The 27865-nt window shown below is 42.7% G+C and overlaps 2 protein-coding genes across 5 annotated transcripts in view; both read left to right on the top strand.

The window, feature by feature from the left end:
• The window catches only part of dlg4a (discs, large homolog 4a (Drosophila)), a 174325-nt gene that overhangs the window by 59854 nt on the left and 86606 nt on the right, over positions 1–27865 (top strand). For 2 of the 4 annotated variants that reach the window (XM_088440747.1, XM_088440746.1), the window contains exon 1: positions 6474–6713. The exons of 1 other annotated variant lie outside the window; for it this stretch is intronic. In XM_088440747.1, the coding sequence (XP_088296873.1) occupies positions 6609–6713 (105 nt within the window). In that variant the 5' untranslated portion in view covers positions 6474–6608. Of the gene's footprint in view, positions 1–6467; positions 6714–27865 lie in introns of those variants that run through there. One more of the 4 variants, XM_088440745.1, reaches the window with a different exon arrangement.
• LOC148409165 (uncharacterized) lies at positions 9076–12027 on the top strand. Its single transcript, XM_088441361.1, has 3 exons — positions 9076–9163; positions 9232–9287; positions 10756–12027. Exons 1-3 carry the CDS (start codon positions 9076–9078, stop codon positions 11431–11433), a joined length of 822 nt encoding a protein of 273 aa, XP_088297487.1. The 3' UTR covers positions 11434–12027.

Below are 27865 nucleotides of genomic sequence, written 5' to 3'. Positions count from 1 at the left end.
GGTACCCAAAAGCTCTCTGAATTCAGTTTGTGTATTGCTACATTCTGGAGTAGATGCTCGTGCTGGAGCGGTCCCCCCTATCTGCAAACCTTACCTCTGTGCAGCGATGGATAGATTTGCACTCCAATAAGTTCATGGTGGCTGGGTGCTACCTGGATGCCAACATGCAATTTTCCTTTGGTGTTTATCATTGGTGCCATCATGTCGGGCGTTTCCAAGCCGGTGAGCGGACATGTGGGTGGCACCAAAGAAATGGACATTTGTTATTGTGTTTGCAAGCGACAAGTTGGATACAATTGTTCTTTTTTACTTACCCCTGGTCCCACGTATGCCGGCATACTTACACCAGGGTCATATTCTTCACAAATTTTGCTCTGACACCCCTTGCTGTGGAATGCACCCAATGTCTCCCTTTCTCTTTTTTCCACTTGTGGTTTGACTTTCTTCACTTTCCATTTTGCCTCTCATACTTTCGGATTCCTTTTTCATGTCAATTTATTATTCATCTGACTCCATGTTTCTACGATTTCTTTTAACTTGCTGTTTTCGTTTCCCACAATTCTCCCATTTCACAGTCTGTCTTCTTCAGAGAACCCACAACCTTTGATCAAATGTCTGCCAGCTTCTCCTGTACATTAGTCATATCCAAACAGTTCACTAAGTGCCTTGGTCAATCAAAGTCTAGTTTACACAATAGACAACAAAACAAATTAACCCACAAACAATACAATGAATGACACACACACAAATAAACTAATCTCACCTCTAATCTAGCCAGTTTTTGAGGGCCCCAAAACTCCCCAATGTTTACCGAAACGTTGCAATGCCCCCCCGCGTCCGGGGTTGCGCCAGTCTACGGCGAGGCACGTACCAAATATTACTTCCCAGGCACATTAAAACTTTGCGCTGAATGTACCTCCCCAGCCACAAAGCCGGTACGATTTCACTCCCCAATCGCACCGTTGTACGCCAAATCTGACTTCCCAGGCGTACTTTGGTACGTCGAATCTGACTTCCCAGACGTACCGGGATGCGCCGAATCTAACTTCCCAGACGCTCCCCCCTGCGTGACGAATCTTACTTCCAAGACACACGCTTTACTTATGTACAACACGAAACACAAAACACGAAATACAAAACCCGTAAAAAACAAAACACAAAATACAAAACCCGTAAAAAAAATCACGACCTAAAACACTATTAACAATCCTGCATCGGTTGAACCACCACGTCCACGCCTTGATTTATTGTGCTCAATATACAAAATTTTAATGGCTTCTGCGTACCGGTACATGTGCGGCTGCTGGCGTGGAAAATGGAGAACAACCTCACATCTCAAATGACATCAACCCATTTTAGCGACTAAACGTTGTGCATTTCTTAGTATTCCGGCCCATCACGTCAGGGTCACCATCTGTTGGAACTTTCACGTTTGTTCGTAGTTGTGATTGCGGGCCCAATTGAATAATAGTATATTGTTCACGTACCTTTGTGAAAGATTCCTGCGCGTTCGGGTATGAGCCGGGATAAACACACGTGCACACGTTCATCGCGTCAACAACACTTCGAAGATTTATTATTACCAAATTGTCTCATGCAGTTTACAAGCCAATTGTCCAAAACAGAGATCTCTGGATCATTCCCGTGTCATGGTGAGAATGATGCCGGTTCCTCATCCGCTGCCCTCTTTTATATTTGCCTGTCCACCGAATGGGGGTTGTCGCCGGTCCATGTCATCATGTTGGGTTGTTTCCTGTCCTCTGCTGCCCCCTTTCGGTTGGAGGATTCCAGTCCAGATTTTTCAGCAACTGTGTAGATGCTTGTGAACATACTCAAGTACACATTAGAAACATTCTTCTTTTTCCACCATCATATAGCCCTGACTTTTATTGTTACATTAATCTGATCTTTTAACTTCTACATCGTAAGGTACAATATTTCAGTATTTTTATTGTTTGCGCCCGTATGTGTGTGTGTGTGTGTGCGTGTGCGCGTGTGTGTGTGTGTGTGTGTGTGTGTGTGTGTGTGTGTGTGTGTGTGTGCCCCGAACGTCCCAGACCTCTGGACGCCAATCACATCTGTGTGTTCGAGGTTGAGCATCGAACAATGCGTTCTGGAGGACTACCCCCACTCCTATCTTCTATGGTGCTCGTCTCTTTTGTTATTGCCGCGAGTAAGTCCCTGACTGTCTAGTCCTCAATATGTATTATAATTTGTGCCCTATTGATACTTTGTGTCTTTGTTTTACTGATTGTATCACAAAGACCAATGATTTCATTAGGTGTTGACCTCCCAGTCTGGATCTACAGAAAGTTGCTTTGAATTTTACTTGCCAATCAACCTATGTGAAACTACATTCCTTCAACGTCAATTAAAACAAAAACATGAAAGGTTTCTACACAAGCTGTGAAAAGTTGAGGTAATTCCAACAAAAATTGTCAAAATTATTGGCCTACGAAATGGGGTCAAACATTTTCGAACGCCCTGTGCTATGCATTTGACGATAAAACTCTTGAATCTTGAATTTTGAATCTTATGGATCAATTGAATCACGTCAATAATTTACAGTTTCATATGCATCTGACCTTTTTTATTACATAGCATACATAGCATGTTTTTTTTCTGAAATCATGTTCAATTGGCTATTCAGGTCACTAACAAATGGCTAAATTAGCTAACAATGACATGCAGCACCTGTTTCCAGTGTTTACCAGTTTATCGCGGGGGTTACGTTTCAAAAATGACACGCGCAAGTGAAATCTGTGATTTAATTTTTTTCATTGTTTTACAATGCAATACTAAACTATAAACCCAAAAATCAAAACCTTGTTTTAAAGCCCCAAATTTGTGTAAAACAATTATTTTAATATAGTAATACAAAGTTGGAAACATTGTCTCTTGCGTATTTCACAGTCCCAGCTATGCCTCTTCCTCCAGAACCCGCACGTTATGAGTAGTTACCAAGCTTTCTTTTTCTGAGCAAGAAGATTTTTACAAACGGATATGCCCGGACATCGAATTAAAGTGAAGCCTCTAATATCATAACATTACACTTGAAATTTCAATTTATTACAAAAGAAATCTAGGTAAAAGTCAGATTTCCATAGCTGTGCATTTCTCCGTTGCTCTCTATGTAGTCACACAAATGGGTGTTTGCGTTTGCAAACGGCACGCGTACGAGTCACGTGATCGGCTCTCAAAGCCCAAGCTGTTAATCAATGTTCTTACTAGCAGTTTGTATGTGTGCTGAGCTGAGCGTGCACAGTAGAGACACAGGAGAGACGAAAGCAAGCTTTTGGATGCTCTTGCATTTTGTAATAAATTAACAACTGAAAAAAAGAATACAGTACAGCGTCAATATTTTATTTCGAGACAACAGTAAAGTCCCTGAGCCAATCAGGATTCAGAGCACGATGCGCTGTAAAAATTATCCACGCTGTAAAAAAATCTGCAGCGAACCCGTGAAAGGTGAACCGCGATACAGCAAGGGATTACTGTATTTAAGTGTATTTCATTTACTTTTATTAAATTCTTTAGTATATTGCTAAAGTCTCATTGTAGTAGTTTTTCTCAGTGTAACTTCTAAGTCCGATAACAGAGCCAAAGGCACTCCTTTTGGGCCTGCCTTGGGGGCTCTGGGTTGCTGGACCCCTGACCTCTTGACCAATGAGTATTGGCCACATAACATGTAATTTGAGTGGCAAAGGAGGAGATGATTTAAACAGCACGAACAAAGAGCCATGTGCGCTCTCGCCATCTTGACTGAATGAACGAGCCTGCCTTAACATCAGCAGTATGAAACTAGTATAGAAGACATCTTTTTCCAACCAAGATGCCTGAGTCCAAGAGATTTTCATTTTCATCAGCCAGTCAGCATTGCATATTCCGGAAATGCTGTTAGGCCAGAACCACTACAAGCGTTAAAGAAATTCACTGCACTATAACTGAAATAAAATGTGACTATCAAAAGTATTTCTAAAAGTTGTTTATTAATAATGAAGTGGGAATGTGTCATTTGGTCTCGTGCATATATAGTTGTTTTTCGCCAAGCAACCTTTATTAGTAGTTAATCTGATTGAGATTTAAGTCACAGGTAACAATTTATTTTAACCTAGAAAAAAAATGCTGTGCCGTTTTGCCTTTTGAGTATGCACAACAGACATATCGAGACGGTATGTTGACAGTGTTAACATCATCAAGTGAGGTTTTACAGGTACTGAATCGATTAATGAATAATCTGTTAATAGCTGATGCCTAATAAATTGATTTGCTCATTTGTACGGAGCTGCGGGATGCCTTATTTAACAGTAAATTCCATATCTATTTCCTGCTCCATTTTATCATCACAGATTAGTTTCATAATTTGAGAGCTTGTCTTCACAGGCTTTCCTTAGATGGTGGCTTGAACTTTTTTTTTTAATGTATTTTCTTTTTTTACGTTTGAGGCCTAGCTTTGCAGAAAATGTTTGGAGACTGCAACACTTTTTGAGCTTTTACACTTGCATGCACAGTAAGGGGAATTCCATTTATGAAAAGTGTTTCATGGGGCAATATCTTGTCACGAATAACCCGCGGATCCCAAATGGGAATGGACCCCAATCAGGCACAAGAGGTGATGTTACAGAGTTTATTAACAAAATGAGCATACAAGGCGTGAGAAAAAACAAAAACAGTCCAAAGGTAAAGTAGCAAACCAAAGTCACAAAGTACCAACACAAGGGCGAGACGAGAACGTCTGGATCTAAAGTCCATGGGAAAGAAGGGCAGCAAGGAGGGCGTGAGTCCACAGGGGATGGCTGCAAACAAAAGTAGCAACAGAAATCGTTCACAAGCCGTAAAACATAACACGCACAAAGTACAAACCAAGATGACTCGAGAAGGTAGGGCGTGCCGTCAAGAGCGCTGGGATTCACGGGACGGCAAGCGAGCTTGGCGAAGGAATAACCCAGCAAAGGCTTGTAAGTGCCAGCCAGCTTATAAAGCCCTCTGACGAGATGCGCAACAGGTGTGAGTGTCCGATGGCCCTGCCCCATGCGGAGGAAGGAGACTTAATCTGCAAATCAACACTAACTAAAAAGGCAAGAAATGTGACGCATCTTCAAAGTTCCTGTATGTTAGCCTGTGGGAAATAAGTGTAAGTACTAGCTTGTGTGATTTAGAACAAAGGGCCTGTTACTCCTCATGGCAAGCTCAGAGTGAGCACTCACAGCCGGAGCATTAGAATGCATTAACTGCTGCAATCAAGGACATCTGTCTCTTGTCTTTAACAAAGCCATATCCATGGAACCCATGATGACAGTTGGAAAAGTCATCTTTGTGGTGCCTAGGTCATCAGAGAAAAGCACAATGACAAGGAGGAAGTGCGTCACTTATGACTCACATTCATCTTATCATGGTTTTCAAATAGTTAGATGAGCGATTCAAAAGCAAAGCAAATGTTATAATAATTTCCTAGATCAATGATCTAATTTCACAATGCATTTTCATGCATGCATCCCAGGATATCCCTCACAAAAGACTCGTGAGTGATGAAGTCTCCTGTGTAGTGGATTTTTTTTTAACCATTGACGTCACCTGGGAGCATGTGGCCCAGCGCCGCAGTCGGTCCTGAGATGAATGCACAATATTGAAATGTAACCTAGCCGTTTCTCTCACTCCACCCTGTGGGCTTTTTATGTCAACACAGTTCTGCGCAACACATATTGTTCTCTATCTCAAAACGAGTCGTTTTTTTAAACAACAAAATTACTTAGTGACAAATATTTTTCTGAAATAAATGGCATGTTTTTTTTGGGGGGGGGGGCGCAGGGTGCATGGAGTTCATAACAATAATTACAGTGATTGTTATTTACATGTTAAATGTAGCCTCTGTCGAGTCCCTGCAATACTCAATGAGCGGCCTTTAATTTTAGAGACGTCACTGCAGTGAAGGCAAAGGTGAACGTAGCTTAATGCATCACCTTTGGGAAATTGTGTGTGTGCTAGTGTGCGAATGTGTGTGTGTGCTAATGCGTGCGCGTATGCCACTTTTTGACTCACTTATTAAAGGCTAGGTGGAAGCAACCTTGAGCGAACAAGCAAATGAATGGCAGCGGGGTTCACCTCAATCACTGAGACACGCCACAAAAAGGCACTTAGTCTTTCAACACCACGGACAGCTCCATTTAGCGTTTCTCTCTTGGTCGACAGGGGGCCGGAGTCGCCCTGCTCCACACGGCTACAGAATCAGTGTCTAATTACAGTACAGCGGTGTGTTTAAAAACGCACACACACAAAACAAATAATTAAAAAAAAGATTGCTGTGTGAGCTGATTTTGTTAAACGGTTTCTCAATATGATGCCAGTTGTGTCCACTTCCAGGAAATAGAAAGGAGAGATTGAAAGGGGGACAAGGGGGTGGGGTGCAACGCGTTGATATGCTCCCCCCCCCCGCCAATCGCAATTGGTACAGTAGAACGATGACCTTAAAGATGGCCACTATGTAAAAAGTTGCTTTAAAAGGCGCTTAGTGTGGATCCGGTATCCAGTAGGCAAGGAAGACTCCACTTACACGGCCGCGAATCGTGTCGGCGGACAGAGCAGCGGTGTCGATGTGAGAATTCGGGCTGATGTCTCTGCCAGATATCAGGAACCTGAAGTGTCTCTCGCCAGTCATGTGCCAGTGTAAGGTCATCTGCAGCAACCGGACCCTGTCGCTCATGTTCGGCTGCAAGGTAAGGTGAGCCCGGGGTGCACGCGCTGCTAGACGCTAGTTGTAGCAACGCCCGCCACCAAGTCATTTTTACGCGGGGAAGACTTGGTTGTTTTCCGAACGCGATTGCTGGAGATTGCTTGCGAGCGAATGTTCGCAGCTGAGAAGGAGTGAGTCCTGCACGTAGCGCTAGGTTCCTGCGATGAATGAAATGATTATCTCCGCAGTGTGCCGGCTCCGTCAGGGCTAAGTGAAGCTATTCATGCTGAATGCTCCACATTTGGCTTTGCATCATAGCACAGGGGAACTGCATTGCACGATTTTTAACCTTGGGAAATGCACTTTGTCTAGCCCAGAGCTACTTGAATATAATCCATCACCAGGGAGAGCCTGCGAGATTTATCCCTCCTTGGAATATGATAACCGGAACACTGCTTCTCTTTTTCTCTTATGACCCAGGGAAGAATCTGTAGCTGGCATCTGTTTTATATCTACAACGTCGAATAGCAGTCTGTCGGTTCAACTGTGCGTTTCCAGTCAGGAATTAGACTTAATGATAAACTTAATTGCCTTGTTAAACATTTCTGCACTGTATGTAAATGTTTAACGACCAATTAACCTTAGTTTTTTTTTTATTTGTTCTGGCTTAAAACATATCTTTCCAGTTCCAAAGATGAAGTCATCTGGCGACAGAACAAGACTCCACAAACATGACAGACTTGACGGGGACAAAATAGATAGATAGATAGATACTTTATTCATCCCCGTAGGGAAATTCACATTTCCAGCAGTATCCTTGCTACATACAGCATTTGCTATGTATTTAATTCATTGCAACTAGATTTGGGTACAATTTCGGCTCCCTAATGTATTATTTCAATGCTTTTCCTTTGATATGAAATGCTTTTGATGTCAAGAGAAAAGGCTTTGGATAAAATACCGCACATGGGTGAAGCCTGCGAGCCCTGTGGGGATAAGCGACTCTGGAAAATGGATGGATGGATGGGTCGAAGAGCTTGGCGAATGTGTCATGTAAATGCAGAAGTGTGAATGTAACTAAATCCAGATGGTCAAATGTTCCCAATGAAAGTCTAAATTCTTACTGTTGAGGACTGTTGCCTACACATCATGTAATTCAAAAGTCCTGGATAAAAGTTGCCAGAGAATGCAAAAAATTAGATTTGCATTTGAAAGGTGTAACACTTTTTCCCCATGCCACCCATGAGTTTCTAGAACCGCCGGTGTTTGTCCGACATTAGTGGCTTTTGTATTTGGAAGTTCCACTCTGTCATGATCGGTGTTCCCTCTAAGCTGCGAGCGTGCGCATTTGCGCACTGCTCGCACGATCTCAGTGCACTAGAATGTCTATGCTGCGCATAAAACACAATGCAATACTAACATATTAAATAATATTTAATATTAGACTTCATCTTAGCTGGTTAATTAGACCAATAATATTGTTTTCTGTACCATTTTGCATTGTGACAGAAAGTGACAAGTTTCCAGCCTATGAATGTTTCACTTATACTATTCATCCAATCAAACGTAAAGACAGAAACGTTCCCTGCATATACACAACGTGCTGGTTAGCTAGTTAGCAACAGTGCAGAGTTAAGAGTCGTCAATTGCTAACCCCTTTTACTTGGGAAATGAACAAGCAGCGACACATCCGCTCAACACACCAAAGTAAAAAAAAAAAAAAAAAAGAGCATTTCCTGTAAGAGGGAATGGCTGTCGGAGCATATGCAAATAGAAGAACAAGCGGTGAAAGTGAGTGAGATTTTTTTTTTTGTTTTCACAACTTGTGGCTCGTTTATTGCCATGGTGACATGTGCAATATACAGTACATCACACTGTCATGTCTACAACATTTATTGCTCAATATATGAAAAAATAATAACAAACTTGTTGAAAATGAACAGAAATAGTTGTGATTAGTTTGGCATCATTGTGCATTCTTCTGGCCGCCTGGCTTACTCGTATGCTTGCTCAGGTTCAAATAAAATAAATATAACATTCCCACAGGTCTCTCTTTGAATCAATAAAACGATAAATTTATTTCCACAGCAGTTCTAAAGTTCTCCAAACAAAAGTACTTCAAGTAAAAGGCAAACATTACAGTGAAGAAACTGTGCGCACTAATCTGCTATCAATCTCAATTGCCCTTGTGACGCAAACCCCAAGGCTCTTACAGGGCCAGTATCATGGACCTCTCTCCCAGACTTAAAGGGGCAATAACATAAATGTCCACTGGAGAGTGAGCCAAAACAACCAATCAACAAATTACAAAAACTGAAATTTAAATTAACTTTGGGATTTTGGGATCAAAGCCAATAATAATTCGAAATGCTGTGACTTGGCTCCTACAAACATGGCAACCATAGATGCATCGCTCTCCCGTATTGGTCCTGGATGACGCTTTTCACTTCGGCTATGCCCTCATAAATGACAGGCTATGTGCCCAGAAGCACAGTACTGGTGTTTACATATGTTTAAAGGTTGTTGGACATCATCAGGTCGTGCTTTACCCTTCATTTCAGAGTTCCAAGCCGCCTTGCATCATCATTCCAGGGCCGCAGCTAGGCCCCTGGATATGGTCAGAGCCCTCCCCCCTTCTTTGTTCATTAATGACAGAATGTGAGTCTTGTGATATAGGTTACTTTAGGGGGCGACATCAGATATGCACATGGCGACTCACTGTGTGCATGTCTGAAGTTGCTCAGGGAATTTGTGTGAATGCTCAGGCACATTCAAAATTAGAGGGAACATTGGTCATGATGCATCCCGTTGCCTGAGTAACTTTCAAACACATTTTGTCCAGTCTGCTGTGGTCCCCAGGTGGTCTGTTATTGGTGCTATCTAACTTTACCTAGCCTTTCGGGACTGCGTCATGCATCAACAACCTATTGCAGGGTTACCATTGACTCTTAGCAGTTTTCTTCAGTTCTGTAGCTCAAAACAACAACTCTAAAAAAGGACGACGGACGCGGCCTCTCGGTCATATTCAGGATCCAATTAAAACGGTCTTTCATGTGTCTGGAAGCATCCATGAGTGCTTTAACAGCCTCTGGTATGCTTAATGCTTAATGATGGCTGCGCAAGGTTTAATGAAGATAGAGCGTCCTACCGAAGTGTTTTTGAAGATGCAATACTGTGCTCAAGAAGACAAAGCTCAAGTTTAAACATGGTATTAATGCATTTAACGATTTAAGGCTCAGATCAATGTACAGATGCAGCTCAATGGTCAGCTTGCTCTCAGCATCGATTCGTGTCTCACTTTACAGGAAAAAGGGCAAAGCGGTGACCTGATGTCAGACAAAGAATGAAATAACCAGAGTCATGGGGATTTAAATATCACAAGATGGCTAGGATGCATATTGTTATTTATTGCATGATCATAGAATGCTGTCTGCTGCTCAGAGACGTGAACAGAATCATTGTGTGGTATAATAATACAGGGTGTTCCAAAATCATTGACCCCATTCTAAAAACCCATATCCTGGAAACTTCTTGATGGATCTTCATGAAACTAAATACAGTGGCCCCCCTTGTTACGACCTTAATCCGTTCAGCGGCTAGGCTGGTAACTCGAATTCAGCGTATGACATTTAATCCAAACCTATGTTAGAACATTAGAGCATGTCGGGTCGCAGGCGAATACGAGCCTGCTAGAACGGGTGTGGAGTCGTTAAAGCTAGAGTTAACCGGCACTAGGCTGGACTGCTACAACACACATAGTTTATTTAGTCCAGGTCACTGCAATCCACACACTGTTTCAATACCTAATGCTAAATGCCCTAATAATAAGATTTCTGCTGAGGTGGTGTTGATTAAGGAAAATACCCCTGCCTCTTTAATCAGTAAGACTAGTGACATAGTACCTAGGCGGAATAGTAATATTAACATGCGCGCTGTAGCCGTCAACAATCGAATTCCTACTTTACTGACATTGCGACGAGGTTTTAATTACTCAAAATACAAAGTAAGCCCCAGCCATAAAAATCTTGTTGGTATTAGTACTACCAACATGAGCACTCAGAATAGTCCAGGAAAAATTTCCCCAGTTTAAATTCGGCTTCAAAAATATTAGGTCACTCCTCTCAAAAGCCCTTCTTGTAAATGATCTTATTACAGATCACAATCTTAAAGTGCTTGATCTCTGCGAAACCTGGTTAATACGAAATGAAATTTTATCATTAAATGAGGCCTCACCCCCAAACTTTGTGGGCTCACACGATGCCCGGCCTTGTAAAAAAGAGGGCGGTGTCGCCGTAATTTCAGAATCTGATCTTAAACTTAGCACGAGCACTAATCACACCTTCAAGACATTTGAGGCTCTCATTATGCGGTCGAGCTCCTCACCACCATTCTATGTGGTAGTTAGTTACCGTCCTCCCGGTCCATACTTTGGATTCTTAGATGAATTCCCTGAACTTATGGCTGACTTAATAACTCATACAGATAATATACTAAATATGGGTGACTTCAATATTCATATGAACTCCCCATTGGAGCCACTTACTGTGGCATTTCAAGCAATAATCGATGCATTTGGTTTTACACAAATAATAAAAGCAGACCGGAATGGTAATATCTTAGACTTAGTGTTAACTCATGGCCTAACTGCCTCAAATATCACAATCCTGCCGCATACTAACGCTATGTCTGATCATTATCTTATAACATTTGAAGTCCTAGCTCAGTGTGGTCTTATTGTCCACAACCAAGGCTTTGAGCCGTGATATTAACTCATCAACCACTGCTGCACTTTCTGAATTACTGCCTTCCGCAACAGCTGCCTTTCCGTCTTTCACTGGTTCAGTCGATAAGCTTGCGAATGATTTTAATACGGTTCTTTCAAATTCCCTAAACTCTATAGCGCCGCTGAAACTTAAAACTCGTCCAAAGCGGCACACTCTGTGGTTTATGAATAAAACGCGTACGTGTAAATTGTTAAGTAGACAACTTGAGCGTAAATGGCAAACAACTCGAGGTTTTCCATCAGGCCTAGTGCGATAGCTTGCTGAAATATAAAGAGGCTCTTAGGTTAGCAAAACAAATTACTTTTCCAAATTGATTAGTCTTAATAAAAACAAACCAAAATATTTATTTGACACGATAGCACAGCTCACGCAACAGCAGCAGATTAATCATAGTTCCCTCCATTCACCACACGATTTCATGCAATTCTTTACTCAGCGGATTCAGCTAAAAAGGGACGAAATAAAAAAGGCAGTGCCACTTACCCCCTTGGCTGTGACTGTTGATGCTAGTTCGGACAATCAGGTTCAAGAAAGTCTGGTTACCTTGTCCCAGTTTGATTTAGTATCCCTGGAGTGCCTTACACACCTGGTTAATGCAGCAAAGCCGACGTCCTGCATGCTCGACCCGCTTCCAGGCAAACTCGTTAAAGATTTATTCCCGGTCTTAGGGTCATCTGTCTTGAATATTATCAACCTGTCACTCTCCTCTGGCATTGTACCTGAAGCTTTTAAGACGGCCGTCATTCAACCATTACTTAAGAAACCTCACCTAGATCCTGAAAATCTCTTTAATTATAGGCCATTGTCACACCTTCCATTTATTCCCAAAATTCTTGAGAAAGTTGTAGCACAACAGCTTAGCGATTTTATGATAGACAACAATAGATTAGAACTCCTTCAGTCAGGTTTTAGGGCCAACCACTCAACTGAGACAGCCCTAGTAAAAGTGACGAATGATCTTCTCTTAGCCATGGATTCCAACATCTCATCAATATTATTACTGCTTGATCTTAGTGCCGCATTTGACACTATTGATCATCATCTTCTTATAGAACGTCTTAGATCATGTGTTGGTATCTCGGGATCAGCACTTTCTTGGTTCAGATCTTACATCCTGGGAAGGACGCATAGTGTCTCTTATGGCAATGCGATCTCTGAATCTTTCTCCGTCTCATGTGGTGTTCCGCAGCGGTCAGTACTTGGTCCCTTACTGTTCAACATCTACATGATTCCTCTTGGCGATATTATACGTAAACATGCCATTAGTTTTCATTGCTATGCTGATGATACCCAACTTTATATGTCCTTAGAAATAACGGATCCGTGCAAGTGCAGTAAACTGGAGGCCTGCCTTGCCGAGATTAAACAATGGATGTCTTCCAATTTTCTGCTTCTCAACCCTAGTAAAACTGAGATGTTATTTATTGGCCCTGCTCATCATCAGCACTTGCTTAAGAATACCACGTTGAACCTGGAAAACTGTATTTTTTCCCAAAGTAGTTCTGCAAAAAATCTCGGCGTGATATTTGACTCAACTCTCTCCTTTCGGACACATCTTAATAACATGACAAGAACGGCGTTTTTTCACCTCCGCAATATAGCTAAGATTTGCCCTATTCTTTCTCTTAGCGATGCAGAAACTTTAATTCATCCATTTGTCACGTTGCGCCTAGACTATTGTAACGTTTTGTTTTTCTGGACTTCCCATGTCCTACATTAAAAGCCTGCAGTCTGTACAGAATGCAGCAGCGACACTATTGACAAGGACGAGAAAGTTTGATCATATGATTCCGATTCTAGCTGACCTGCATTGGCTTCCAATACACGCGAGATGTGATTTTAAGGTGCTGTTAATTACTTATAAAATTTTACATAGTTTAGCTCCTTCCTATCTCGTCGAGTTAGTATCACCATATGTTCCGTCCCGACAACTTCGATCACAAAATGCCGGTTTGCTATCGACCCCACGGGCTAAAAAGAAGTCTGCGGGATCAAGGGCATTTTCCATTCGCGCGCCAGTACTATGGAATGCCCTACCTATGGAAGTTTGCGCAGCCACCTCAGTCGAAATCTTTAAATCCCGACTAAAAACACATTTATATTCAAAAGCATTTAGTTAATTGAGCCTGTCTGCAGCTTTCTTCTATTTTCTTTTTTCCTGCCCCCCCTCTTCCGTCTTGGAGAGGGGGCTAGCTAGATGGTGAGGGTTGACTTGACCGCCTCTAATGGGCCCTGCGTCGATCGACCATCGCGGGTTAGTAGATGGGGTGTCTGTGGTCCACCTGGTTGGAATGTGGGATGGTTCCTGCCAATGGCTTTGCCTGCTGTCAAGACATCACTGCACTATATAGCACAATATGTTTTCTGTAATCTATATTGTTTATGTGTATGTCTGTATTTGGTACATGCAGCATCCACTTCAACCTGTGGGCCTGGAAGGGATCTCCTCCCATCTGTGGTCCCCTCTGGAGGTTTCTGATTTTCCCCTAATTGGGGTTTTTGAGTTCTTCCTTCCCTTTCTGGGAGCTTTGACAGGGGATGCTGTTGTGTACCTTACACTGAAAGGATGTCTCTGTAAGACTTCTTTTTTGAAGGAGGTCTCCATATGACCTCTTTTCATCTGTGAAGCCCTTTGAGACTTCGGTGATTTAGGGCTATACAAATAAAATTTGATTGATTGATTGATTGATTGATGTTAATTCGTAAATGCATGCAACGTGTGCAAAAACCTTAGTAAAAACATCACGACTTTATACACACATTAAAAATTAGTAACATCATCTACTGTACAGTTAAATTAAATAACATAAATATCCAAAGGAAAAATGACATTTACATTTGGGGCGGCGTGACTTTGAGCTGGTGGAGGCGGAGGGGAGCGGAGAGGAACCCGCAGAATTTTTATTTATTTTTTTCTTAAACGAGAACTTTTTCAAACGAAACCTTTTTTTAAACAAGGACTATTTTTGTAAACGTAACTTTTTTAAGCGAAATTTTTTTAAACAAGAACATATCACCAGCGATTTCCTTCTCTTTAATCTATAATAGAAGAACCCTCTCCATTTTGTTGTTGACCAAGGTCCGTCCCCTGGCAAGGAAAGTCATGCCCTTAGAATACTTGCTTGCTTCAAAGGCTTCCTTGTTCTTGAGAATTGTACCGATTGTCGAGCGGTTACCCCCATACTCACTAGCAAGGTTAACTATGCGTGCGCCTCCTTCGTATTTTTTTTATCTCCTGCTTCGTTTCTATCGTCATCATCCTCTTATTTCTTCCTTTACCGCCACTTGCAATTTTAGAAGCCATTTCTAACAGATAAAAGTTTGCAAAGTCTTCATAACACACCGACCAGCTCGTGCCATCAAGCAAGGTGAGGGAGTTCGGCCAATAGCATATTGGCATTTCTGTGATTGACGTAACACCGGCCAATAGCATATCGGCATCTCCGTGACTGCCTTAATCGACCAATAGCATATCGGCATCTCCGTGGCTGCCTTAATCGACCAATAGCATATCGACATTTCCGTGACATGCGAGAAAAGTTGTTTTTGTTGATGCAGCAAAGCGAAAAATATAGTGCAGACACACTGACTGGCATGTTGGATGGTTCGTAAGACGAAAGGTTTGTGCGAAGAGGGGGACAAAAACGCACGGTCCACTTCGTAAGATGGAATAATACGTAAGACGGAGTTTAACTGGGGGCCCACTGTACACTTTATGGTGAAGGTCATAAGTTTTATTGGTTAAAATTACAAAGAAAAGTCTGACTATTTGTTGGTTCAATGACAAATTTTCATAAATATTAAATATGAGCACTGCCTCTGACTGCACACGTTGATGGCCGTCCTGGCGATTTAGGTATGCATAAGCAGCCCTTTTCTTAAAATTTATGGTGCCAAGTACTAATTTGTTTTTTAGTCGGTGCCTTCTTTGCAAAATTTTTGAAGAAGGCACGCTGCACTGTCGAGTGACCTGAGTCCGAGCAGACTCTAACATGAAAATGCCTTTCTTTTAAAGCGAATGTCAATTAAAACAAAAGCATGAAACGTTTCTACACAAGCTGTGAAAAGTTGAGGTCATTCCAACGAAAATTGTCAAAATTATTGGCCTACGAAATGGGGTCAAACATTTTTAAACACCCTGTGCCTGTGTTGACAATAAAACTCTTGAATCTTGAATTTTAATCTTATGGATCAATTGAATCTTATGGATCAATTGAATCAATAATTTACAGTTTCATATGCATCTGACCTTTTTTATTACATAGCATACATAGCATGTTTTTTTTCTGAAATCACTTTCAATTGGCAATTCAGGTCACTAACAAATGGCTAAATTAGCTAACAATGACATGCAGCACCTGTTGCCAATGTTTACCAGTTGCTTAGGCTCCTTTGTAGCTAAATCTAGCATCATTTAGCCTCGAGCTAGCAGTACCCTAGCGCTCCACCATAGGTTGCTGTGATAGATGTAAATGACTCTGCACACTTAGATGCTTGCAGAGAGCTAGGGTAAAAAAAAAAAAAAGGCGCTTTCTTAAAAAAAAAAGAAAAAAAATGAAAAGTACGAGAAAAGATTATTGGAGTAGCCTGTATCTTGTACCCTATGACAACCCTTTCTCAATATTTAGAAGCAACATGTAGCAACAGCCATTATTCAACTACAAAAAAAACACACAGCTTGGGCTCTGGTACCAGTCCACTCGAGCGGGGTTGGATTCTTTTCCAGTCTGGAGTTGCCTGCAGTGAGAGGCACAGAGCAGGTGTGGGCATACTTATTCAGCCCCAACTCAGCAACTGTTTGTTGGGGTTTACCCCAGTGCTCGAGAGGGTAGCCTCCCTCCACCTTCGGGTGGGGGGGATGGGTCCTGACTGAGGTTTGTGCTTATGTACCAAACAGCAGTTCAGGGTACCCACCCTTTTCAGAGTCCTTGGAGGGTGTGCTGGAGAGCGCGCCCCCCATGGACTCCCTCATTCTACTGGGGGACTTCAATACTCACGTGGGCAACAATAGTGAGACCTGGAGGTGTGTGATCGGTAGGAACGGCTCCCCCAATCGGAACCCGAGCAGTGCTTTGTTATTGGACTTGTGTGCTCATCATGGAATGTCGGTGAAAAACACCATGTTCAAATATAGGTGTTTCCATATGTGCACTTGGCCCCAGGACACCCTAGGCTGCAGTTCAATGATCGACTTTGTGGTTGTATCATTGAATTTGCGGCCGCATGTTTTGGACACTCGGATGAGGGGCGGAGCTGTCAACTTATCACCACCTGGTGGTGTGTATGCTTTCATGGTGGGAGAGGATTCCGGTCAAATCTGGCAGACCCAAAAGTATCGTGAAGGTCTGCTGTTAATGTCTGGCAGAGTGCCCTGTCAGAAGGAGTTTCATCTCCCACCATCGGCAGAATTTCTCCCATGTCCCAGGGGAGGAGGGGGACATTGAGTCTGAGCAGAAAATGTTCCACACCTCCATTGTCGAGGTGGCTGACCGGAGTTGTGTCCATAAGGTGGTCAGTATCTGTTGTGGTGACAATCCCCAAACCTGATGATGGACACTAGCAGTAAGGGATGCCATCAACCTGAAGGAGTCTTACTGGGCCTTTTTGGTCTGTGGGACTTCAGAGGCAGCTGACAGGTACCAGCTGGCCAAGTGGAGAGCAGTTTCAGCGGTCGCCAAGGGTGTGGGAGGAGTTCGGTGAGGCTGTGTGACTTCTGAACAGCTTTGAGGAAATTCTTGTCCACCATCTGGCATCTCAGTAGGTGGAAGCAGTGCACTATTAACACTGTGTACAGTGGAGATGGGGCGCTGCTGACCTCTACTCGGGACGTCGCGAGTCGGTGGGAAGAATACTTCAAGGAACTCTTCATTTCCACTGAATTCCTCTCAGGAAGCAGAGTCTGTAAGCTCCGAGGTGGGCTCTTCTATCTCTGGGGCTGAAGTCACCAAGGTAGTCAAAAAAAATCCTTGTGACGGGGCCCCAGGGGTGGATGAGAACTGCCCGGAGTTCCTAAAGGCTCTGGATATTGTTGGGCTGTCCTGGTAGATACACTTCTGCGACATCGTGTGGACATCGGGGACAGTGCCCCTGGAGTGGCAGACTTGGATGTTGGCCCCCTATCTTAAGAAGGGGGGCCGCAGAGTGTATTCCAACTACAGGGGGATCACACTCCTCAGCCTCCCCGGTAAGGTCTGTTCAAGTGATCTAGAGAGGAGGGTTAGGAAGTCGAACCTCAGATTCAGGAGCAGCATTGAGGTTTTTGTCTCGGCCATGGAACAGTGGACCAGCTCTACACCCTCGGCAGGGTCCTCAAGGGATAATGGGAGTTCGCCCAACCAGCCTACATGTGCTTTGTGAACTTGGAGAACACCTTCGACCGTTTCCCGGGGGGAGCCCTATGGCGGGTGCTTCAGGAGTATGGGGTACCAGATATGCGCTGTTCAATCCCTATATGGCCGATGCAAGCCATTGTGCCATCAGGCTTCAAAGCTGCCACCATCATACCTGTGCCAAAGAAATCCTCCCCATCCTGCTTCAACGATTATCGTCCGGTGGCACTGACACCCATCATCATGAAGTGCTTTGAACGACTAATCCTGCCACACATAAAATCCATCCTGCCCCCCAGCCTGGACCCGTATCAGTTCGCCTACAGGGCAAAGCGATCCACAGACGACGCAATCTGCTCTGCCCTCCACCCGGCACTCACCCACCAGAAAGACTCATATGTGAGAATGCTGTTCATAGACTTCAGCTCAGCGTTCAACACCATAATACCCCAACAACTCACCTGCAAACTGGGCCTCAGCACATCACTCTGCAACTGGCTGCTGGATTTCCTCAGCCAGAGGCCTCAGGTGGTGCGAGTTGGCAACAACATCTCAGGCAATATCACCCTGGGCACGGGGGCCCCACAAGGCTGTGTGCTCAGCCCCCTCCTCTTCACCCTACTAACACACGACTGCACTGCAACCCACAGCTCCAACCACCTCGTGAAGTTTGCTGACGACACAACACTGGTGGGTCTCATCTCCAACGGTGACGAGACCCACTACAGGAAAGAAGTGGAGCTTCTGACCGGATGGTGTAAAGACAACAACCTCCTGCTCAACATCAGCAAGACCAAAGAGATGGTCATCAGCTTCCAGAGAGGCCACACACAACACCCCCCACTGACCATCGATGGTGCTGCAGTGGAGAGGGTGAGCAGCACCAAGTTCCTGGGGGTGCACATCAGCGATGACCTCTCCTAGACCACCAACACTGCATCTCTGGCCAAGAAAGCACAGCGGCGTCTCTACTTCCTGCGCAAACTGAAGCGGGCAAGTGCCGCGCCACCCATCATGACCACATTCTACAGAGGAACCATTAAAAGCATCCTCACCAGCTGCATCCCCGTGTGGGACGGGAGCTGCACCGACTACAACAGGAAGGCTCTACAACGCATCATGAGGACAGCTGAGTGGATTATTGGTACTCCGCTCCCCTCCCTGCAAGACCTGTACAGTACACCACCCACCTCGGCCGCAAAGCTGTCACGATTGTCACCGATACAAGCCACCCTGCACACAGTCTGTTCAGCCTCCTGCCCTCCGGAAAGAGGTACAGGAGCCTCCGCTCCCGCACCACCCGACTCAGGAACAGCTTCATCCATCAGGCCGTGAGACTGCTGAACTCTCCCCCCCTCCCACCCGTGAAACTGCTGAACTCTCTCTCTCTCCACTCCTCTCTCTCACATTCAGCCCCAGCCAGAAGAAACACCTAGCTGGCCCCCCACCTCACACTTTACTCATGCACTTGCAAAATTTGCACAGACTTGCTGCTGCCATGTTTATTTATAATTGTACTTCTATTGCACTAGTGATTACACTTAGAACTATAACAACTACCTCAAATGCACACAACTGGGACAACCACAGCCAGAGTTGTCCTGCTTTGTCTCGTACTGTTGGATTGTCCTGTCATATGCTGCTACCTATGTCTTGTCTTGGGGTACTCTTGCCATACCTGTTTTTTTGTATTTAATTTTTAGTTTTAGTTGTTAGTTTAGCAACACTAGGCAAAGTAGATCAAACATACTGCACTTTACATCACTATAGATAAGTATCTAGCTTTTAGGTTTGTCTCGTCTTGTGCACCTGCACTTTGTTATTGTACATGTAAAACTCAGAGGATAGTATGAAATACAATTTCGATTCCTTTGTATGTTAAGCACATGTGAAGAAATTGACAATAAACTTGACTTTGACTTTGACTTTGATGTCCTTTTTTTTGTACACCCTCTACACAAATGACTGCACCAGCCCCTCCCCTGTCACCAAATACTTCAAATACTCTGACGACACAGCCATTTTTGCACACCTCAAAGACAATAACTCCATTACAGCTTACCAACAGTCTTTCACCCATTTCACCAAATGGTGTGCAGACAACTTCCTGGAACTGAACGTGGTCAAATCAAAGGAGCTACTCTCTCACACTCAACCACACACCCTGGACCTGGCACTCACCACTATAAACAGTAAAACAGTTGAGCGTGTTAATCATTTTAAATACTTGGGACACTACACCCACATTTGAACATCACGTAACTGACATCAATAAACGTTTCCATCAAAGATTGCACATTCTCCTTAAGATCCGTGCTCTCTCTGTCATTCCAAACTACTCCTTCTGCTATACACCAGTATCATACAGACCATTCTTCTTTACTGCTCTCCTTGGTATTTCAACATGCTCTCCGTTACCAAGAGAAACAAACTCACCAAGGTCTAACACACAGCATCCAAAATCCTGCCCATCATGGACCTCTGTCACCTGAACAATAAAGCCATCACATGTATGGCCCGGACTATCACCAGAGACTCGTAATCCGCTACACACCTAATTCTGCCTGCTGCCCTCAGGCCGCAGGTACAGGGCGGTGAGGCGGGAGCGGGTGTGCTTTAGTAAAACCTTTGTGTCTCCTCTGCTATTTCCGGCCTGAACAGTCTGCGGTAGTCATGTCTATCCCTTATCGGCTGTGTAATATCTGTGTGTATTGTCATGCATGTCTTTACTGTTTCTGTGTTATCTGGCAGTGTCTGTGAATTGAACTGAATTTCCCTCTGGGGACAATAAATGCCTGTCTATCTATGTGTCTGTCTGTCTGTCTAATCTACCTATGTACATATGTATGTATGTGATAGTTTGTCGGCTATCTATGTCAGAGTTTGGGTCCGCATTGCTGACAGTAATTCGAATCAGTTTCCAGTGAGAGCTGAACTCCATCAAGCCTGACCTTTGTCACTGATTCTGCTCATTATTTTTTTGGACAGAATTTCTAGCCACAGCCGAAGCATTGAGGGGTTCTGGTTTGGGACTTTCAGCATTGCATCTATGCTTTTTCAGATGAAGTGGTGCTATTGGCTTGCTCTGGCCGTGACATTCAACTCTTACTGGAGTGGTTCGCAGTCAAGTGTGGTGAAGTGGCTAAGATGAAGATCAGAACCTCGAAATCTGTGCCCATTGTCCTCAGTCGGGAAAGGGTGGAGTGCCCTCTCCGGGTTGGGGATGAGGTGCTGCCTCAAGTGGAGGGGTTCAAGTATCTTGGGGTCTTGCTCACGAGTGCTGGCTGCTCTAAAAGCCACATCATCCTTCTCACTATCTCACTATGTATGTAATATCAACAGCGGCCAGAGGCCAACGGTAATATTGTGGACGGGGGAGGGTGGGGTGCTGGCTGCTATGATAGCCACATAATTCGTCTCACTATGTATGTAATGTATGTAATATCAACAGCGGCCAAAGGCTGCGCCAAAAGTTTTCAATGTCGCAATCTCGCTGTGGCCGAGACCTTAGCTTAGCACAGTAACTACGGTTCAACAGCTGTTAAGTGAAGCAAACGCTTCTCGCTTCCGCCTTTCGACAAGCCAGCTGAGTGCTCTTGCTTGGCTCTGTTTTGTATTGAAAGCTCAGCTGGCCGTGTTGGATTGCTCCCGGTGACCGCAAAGCGGCCGCCATGATTCATTCCTGCCCCCTGCATGAGCCGTTGAATGTTCCCGCGGAAAAAGTAAAAAAAAAATTACTTCACTCGAAAAGCGAAATTTCGCTTCTAGTGCCCGCGCACGGCCATTCGCGTGGCTCCATTGGCGTCCATCGCGTCACCTGACGTGCATTTGCGCCCAGTCATGCGAACTCAATTCTGACAACAATACAAAACTCTCTGCGTTCGGTGTGCATGTACCATTAAACTAAATCATCTCCAAAACATTATTTCGTGTGCAGCCCACGCAGCCCGGTACCGGTCCGTGGACCGAGGTTGGGGACCACTGCCCTAGACAGTTATTTCCTGCTATACTTTATCAGATAAGTATAGCCTCTGAGAAACGTAATGTCATTTTTGTCGGTCTTTGCTTCCATTACCTATTTGTGAGTTAAGGATGTGAGGATGCCAACATAGATAAATGTCACATCAGATATTAAAATATGATGATACATTTGTTTGCGTTCCATCAATGTTGCGGATGAGTCATCTCACAAAAATAAGAAGCAGAGTCTCGTTAATGCAAGAAAACAAATTACCGTATTTTTTGGATGATAAATCACAGTTTATTTTATTGTTTGTATGATTTCACGTGTTATTTTTACACTAAACCGCAAGAGGACGCTCTAGGCCTGTGGTGATAATTTCAACATTGCCGGTAATTTATAAAACAACAAAGGCTGAAATAAAATGGCACCGTTGAGTCTGATGTAAGGTGCGTTGAGGAGGGAGCGGCGCATCGTCTACCTCCCGAGTTGGGGGAGTTGTGTGAAAGTGACATAGGATGATGGATGAAGATTTCATTGAATTTAGTGATTTGGAGTGAAACTGATAGTTTGGTAAACTTGTTAGCATGTTCGTTATGCTAGAGTTATCTGAATAACTCTTAATATGTTACGTTGTTACTGACACTACCAGGCATGTCAGTCATCTAATGATAGTATACCGTAATTTATTCAGCCTGTTGTTCTCTATTTTATTTTTGTTTTAAATTGCCTTTCAAGATGACATATGTTTTTGGTGTTGGATTTTATCAAATACATTTCCCCCAAAAATGTGACTTATCCTCCAGTGCGACTTATATGTGTTGTTTCCGTCTTAATTATGCATTTTTTGGCTGGTGCAATTTACAATCCAGAGTGATTTATAATCCGAAAAATACGGTAAGTGGAAATTTACTAGAGCAAGGACACGAGCAGAGAAAATGCCAAATTGAAAGGCGGTAGAAGAAAATTTTGTTTTCTTGATGTATTTTTTATGCTTCCCCCTCCGCCTCACTGCTGTAATGCAAACCTGCTGCATCCAAGTAGGTTGCATTGGGAATACATATTTTTAGAGTCTCAGGTTATATTGCTGAGAGTATATTTTCCAGGTCATATGATATTTTTAAATGGATAATCCAAATACTGTACTTATCCCAGGCAAAGAATGAACAAAATGTGTGGCAGTGTCTGTTGTTCTTCAAAAAAATAAAATATATGCACATTGTAGCTTAGTAATTGTGTTATGACAATGAATATATTGAACTCTTTTCATTCTAGATTTGGCACTTCACTCTGAAAAGTAATTTATCTTGAAGTGTTTTCAGTTGTGCATGTAATACTGTTGTTGCCTTCAAATTCCACCAGTAGGCAAGTGTGCAGCATCCTGCTTTTACTTTTAAGCAGAAACAATTGCTATAGTGTGCTGGCTGGCAGGTTTTGAAATATTTCGCGCCGTGGTCAATGCAAAGTGTGTTGTTGGACCACATATAGCAAAGGCTAAGACTTGTTAAAGTGCTGTGTTGAAACACCGTGGAGAATAGTCTGAAGGTAACACTGGCAGAGGATGAGAGGATCGCCTGTCCCCATTTAAAATAAATGGGGACCCCCCCCCCGCGCCCAGGAAAGCAAAAACATTCTGTGCCACCCTCTCACTTGCCGTGGTGGATATAAATAAGACTATTATCTATAAAACCTGAATAAGTGTACCAACAAAAGTTTACTTTGTAGAGATTACAACTTAGTCTGAAAATTAATTAAAAAAAAAAACCTTAAAGTACACCAAAATGCCTGAAATAATAATAATAAAATGTCCATCCCATTTTAAAACATATTATTTTGACTGAACTGTTTAATGCTGAAGAAAATATTAAATCGATCAATAATAGTGGCTCAGTGGACCAGTGGTTAGCAAGTCCTTCTCACAGTTTAGGAATCAAGAGTTGAAATACAACTGGCTCCGGTCTTCCTGTCTTTAATTACTGCATATACTGCGATATTGTGTGTAGAGTAGCAACAAAATTATTCATATAATATGTATAAAATGCAACAATTTTCCCACTCAATGAGCTCTAAATGTCATTCAAGAAATGGCCAGACATGAAGCAAAAAGTTCAGTCACATCAAACAAAAACAACTTGAGACTGAAATGATTGATGCAGCATTTTTTTGTATTTCAATAACTATATTCTAATAAAATTATTTGACAGCACCAAGTGAATTTGTATAGCTTTATACAATGAACAATTACAGTAGAGCAAAAAAATAAGCATATCGTCGCTCCTCCAAACGTTCATACAAGAATAAGAAGAAAATGGCAATCACGATCAACCAGTTCTGATCTGCATTTTAACTGCAGTAGACATTTGCAATGTACAGTCGGCCCCCGGTTTACGAACACCCTCTTTTACAAACATTTTGACATACGAGCGTGGACAACGGAGTTTTTTGTCCCCCACTTATGTGCAAACCTTTCGTCTTACGAACAATCTGACATGCCGGCCATTGTATTAGTTCAGTTATTTTCACTCTGTTGCGTCAATAAAATCAATAAACTACGCAGGTCACGGCAACGTTGAACGCTATTGCTCTTACAATGTCACTGTCTCAGTCACGGTGTCAGTCACGGAGATGCCGATATGCTATTGGTCGATTAAGGTCACGGTCGGTCTCATTCATTGAGATGCTATTGGCCGGCGTCACGTCAATCACAGAAATGCCGATATGCTATTGGCCGAACGCCTTTAGCTTGATGGCACAGCTGGTCGGGATGGAAGGAAGGAGAGAAAATGAGTGAAAAATGGAAGGAAGGAATGTTGTGAAGACTTTGCAAACTTTATCTGTTAGACATGGCTTCTAAAATTGCAAGTGGCGGTAAGAGGATGATGACAATAGAAACCAAGCAGGAGATAATAAAAAAATACGAAGGAGGCGCATGCATAGTTAACTTTGCTTGTGAGTATGGACGGAACCGCTCGGCAATCTTCTAAGGGCAAGACTTTCCTTGTTGGGGGACGGACCTCGATCGACAACAAAATGGAGAGGCTTCTTCTATTATGGATTAAAGAGAAGGAAATTGCCGGTGATATGTTTTAGTTTGAGAAAAGTTCTTGTTTAAAAAAATAAATAAAAAAATTCTGCGAGTTGGTCTCTGTTCACCTCCGTCTCCACTCAGCTCAAGTTACGTCGCCCCAGAGGAAAATGTCATTTATCCTTTGTATATACATGTTAATTAAATTAATTGTATTGTAGATTATGGTACTAATTTTAAATATGTGTGTAAATTTGTGATGGTTTTAACTACAATTTCACCACGTGTTGCCAGTCAATGTGTACGTACAATTGACCTCGCTTTGCTACATCAAGGAAATCAACTGCTTATGCATTACACGGTAACGCTGATATGCTATTGCTCTTACAATGTAACAGTCACTGTGTTAGTCACGGTGTCAGTCACTGTTTTAGTCACGGTGTCAGTCACGGAGATGCCGATATGCTATTGGTCGAACGCCTTCATCTAGCTTGATGGCACAGCTGGTCGGGACGGAAGGAAGGAGAGAAAATCAGTCAAAATCGGAAGGAAGGAATGTTCTTAAGACTTTGCAAACTTTATCTGTTAGACATGGCTTCTAAAATTGCTAGTGGCGGTAAAGGAAGAAGTAAGAGGGTGATGACAATAGAAACGAAGCAGGAGATAAAAAAAAAAAAAATACGAAGGAGGCGCACGCATGGTTAACCTTGCTCGTGAGTATGGCCATAACCGCTCGGCAATCTTCTAAGGGCAAGACTTTCCTTGCCGGGGGACGGGCCTCGATCGACAACAAAATGGAGAGGCTTCTTCTATAATCTTCTTATATATTGATTGAAGCTTGAATATATTGAATGAAACCCCGAATATATTGATTGAAGCCTGAATATATTGAATGAAACCCCGAATATATTGAAGCTTGAATATATTGATTGATGCTTGAATATATTGAATGAAACCCCGAATATATTGATCGATGCTTGAATATATTGAATGAAACCCTGAATATATTGATCGATGCTTGAATATATTGAATGAAACCCTGAATATATTGATCGATGCTTGAATATATTCAATGAAACCCCGAATATATTGAGCGATGCTTGAATATATTGAATGAAACTTCGAATATATTGATTGATGCTTGAATATATTGAATGAAACCCTAATATATTGATTGAAGCTTGAATATATTGATTGATGCTTGAATATATTGAATGAAACCCCGAATATATTGATCGAAGCTTGAATATATTTAATGAAACCCTGAATATATTGATTGAAGCATGAATATATTGAATGAAACTTTGAATATATTGAATGAAGCTTTACTGAACCCGAGTCAACCCAAGTCACGTCAGGTGATCGCCTTCTGAATTTGCTAGCTTAACAAAATGGCATCAGCTGAAACATTCCAGTACTTTACTGAACTGGAACACAAATTTGCTACAGGTTCTACTCCAAATGACACTAACAATATATCCCGTCACATTGAGGACCATAGCTCTGTTATTGCGTCACTCAGTGCTTATGAGTAATAAAATTCAACAAAACATTGCTGAGAGAACATTATGCATCCTTCAAGAAGGACTCTACGAGTTTCTAAGAGAGATGTTGGCAGAACTAACAGTCCAACGTGAGTACTAATATTTAAACAAGTGTATGGGGATGGAGGCTAATGCAGGCCAAAAATAATCTCTACAAACTTTTTTTTATCATAAATAAGACAATTTATTCTCATGTTTATAAACATATTAGCACGATTTTTTTCCTCTTTGAAGGTACAACATACCCGCTGCTCAACTGATTAACATGCGAGATTTAGGATTTAGCTGGATCACTGTGAAGGGAATCATATATTAGGTTGTTATCATTATGTGCTTACTTCATTGTTACCCATTTATGCAATCCTAGTTCATCTTGACCCTGTCCTTAGATAGAGCTGTTGACGCACAAAAGTGTGAGCCGGGACCTTGGCCCAGCTGCCGGTGGCGCCCGGCTGGCTCTTGTGTTGTGTCTTGTAATCTGCTATGCTTTTGCATAATAAAAGCCAGGGGGGGACGGCTGGGCAGTGAAACTAGCGTTGGAAGACCCACGAGTTCATTTGCCCAAGCTTTTTTCCCTATGCCCGGCATAGAAAAGTCAATCTTGGCTGGTCTGAGTTACTCTTTTTGCTGTTTAAGCAGCTAGGCTTGTCCTAGCCTTCTTTTCTGAGATTTCTCTGACAATCACCACATCTCAGATGCTGTCTGAAAACATTAAAACACTGTACAACTACAGGACACAACTGAGTCTGGTGGATTACGGGAGTTTCACTGACAGTACAAAAGATGATCTGGATCGTCTTATTGCTGATATTATCAGACAAACCCCCGGTTCTGGAGAGACCTATGTCACTGGTAGTTTGAGAGGTAGAGGAGTCAGAGTTCAGCGTTGGCGGGTCTGAGAGCGTTTAAGGACAGTAGATCCAGTGGGGCGAGCCTTGAGAGGAGGAAGGGCAATTCAACGGAGGGTCTACAATGTCTCTCCCCCAAATGAAGTGTGGTATGTGTTTTATAAATGTAATTAATAGTTATTTTTCCCTGGTCAGTAATGGGATTCATAAAGACTGATAAGACCAAAGCCACATAATGTTTGTAAAAAATATATGAAAGTGTGAGGTAATTCAATAGTGAGATAATGCAAAAAAAGGAAATCTTTCAACAACCAATAGGTTTTTTCCCTTGTCTTTATTTTTTCTCGTTTTAATTTTGTAAAGATTGTTTTCTTACAGATAATTACAATAATAGCCTAATAATAATAATAGTACATTTCTTCTCATTTCAGGCATATTGACACAAACCACAAATTAAATCCATGGGGATTTGTCTGTCATGGAGCAGTTGATGGCTACAGTCGCTGCATTACCTTTCTAAGATGTTGCACAGACAACTGAGCATCAACTGCCTTGCATCTTTTCTAGGGTGCTGTGGATGTATTTGGATTCCCACACTGTGTCAGGGGTGATGCTGGTAGAGAGAACACTGATGTTGCACGATTCATGATTGCATATCGAGGAACAAACAGAGGAAGTTTCATGGTTGGACGTAGTGTGCATAA

This window comes from Hippichthys cyanospilos, chromosome 18, assembly GCF_059441005.1.
Source record: "Hippichthys cyanospilos isolate Australia breed blue-spotted pipefish chromosome 18, RoL_Hcya_1.0, whole genome shotgun sequence".
Taxonomy (NCBI): Eukaryota; Metazoa; Chordata; class Actinopteri; order Syngnathiformes; family Syngnathidae; genus Hippichthys; species Hippichthys cyanospilos.
This window is presented reverse-complemented; position numbering and strand designations above follow the sequence as displayed.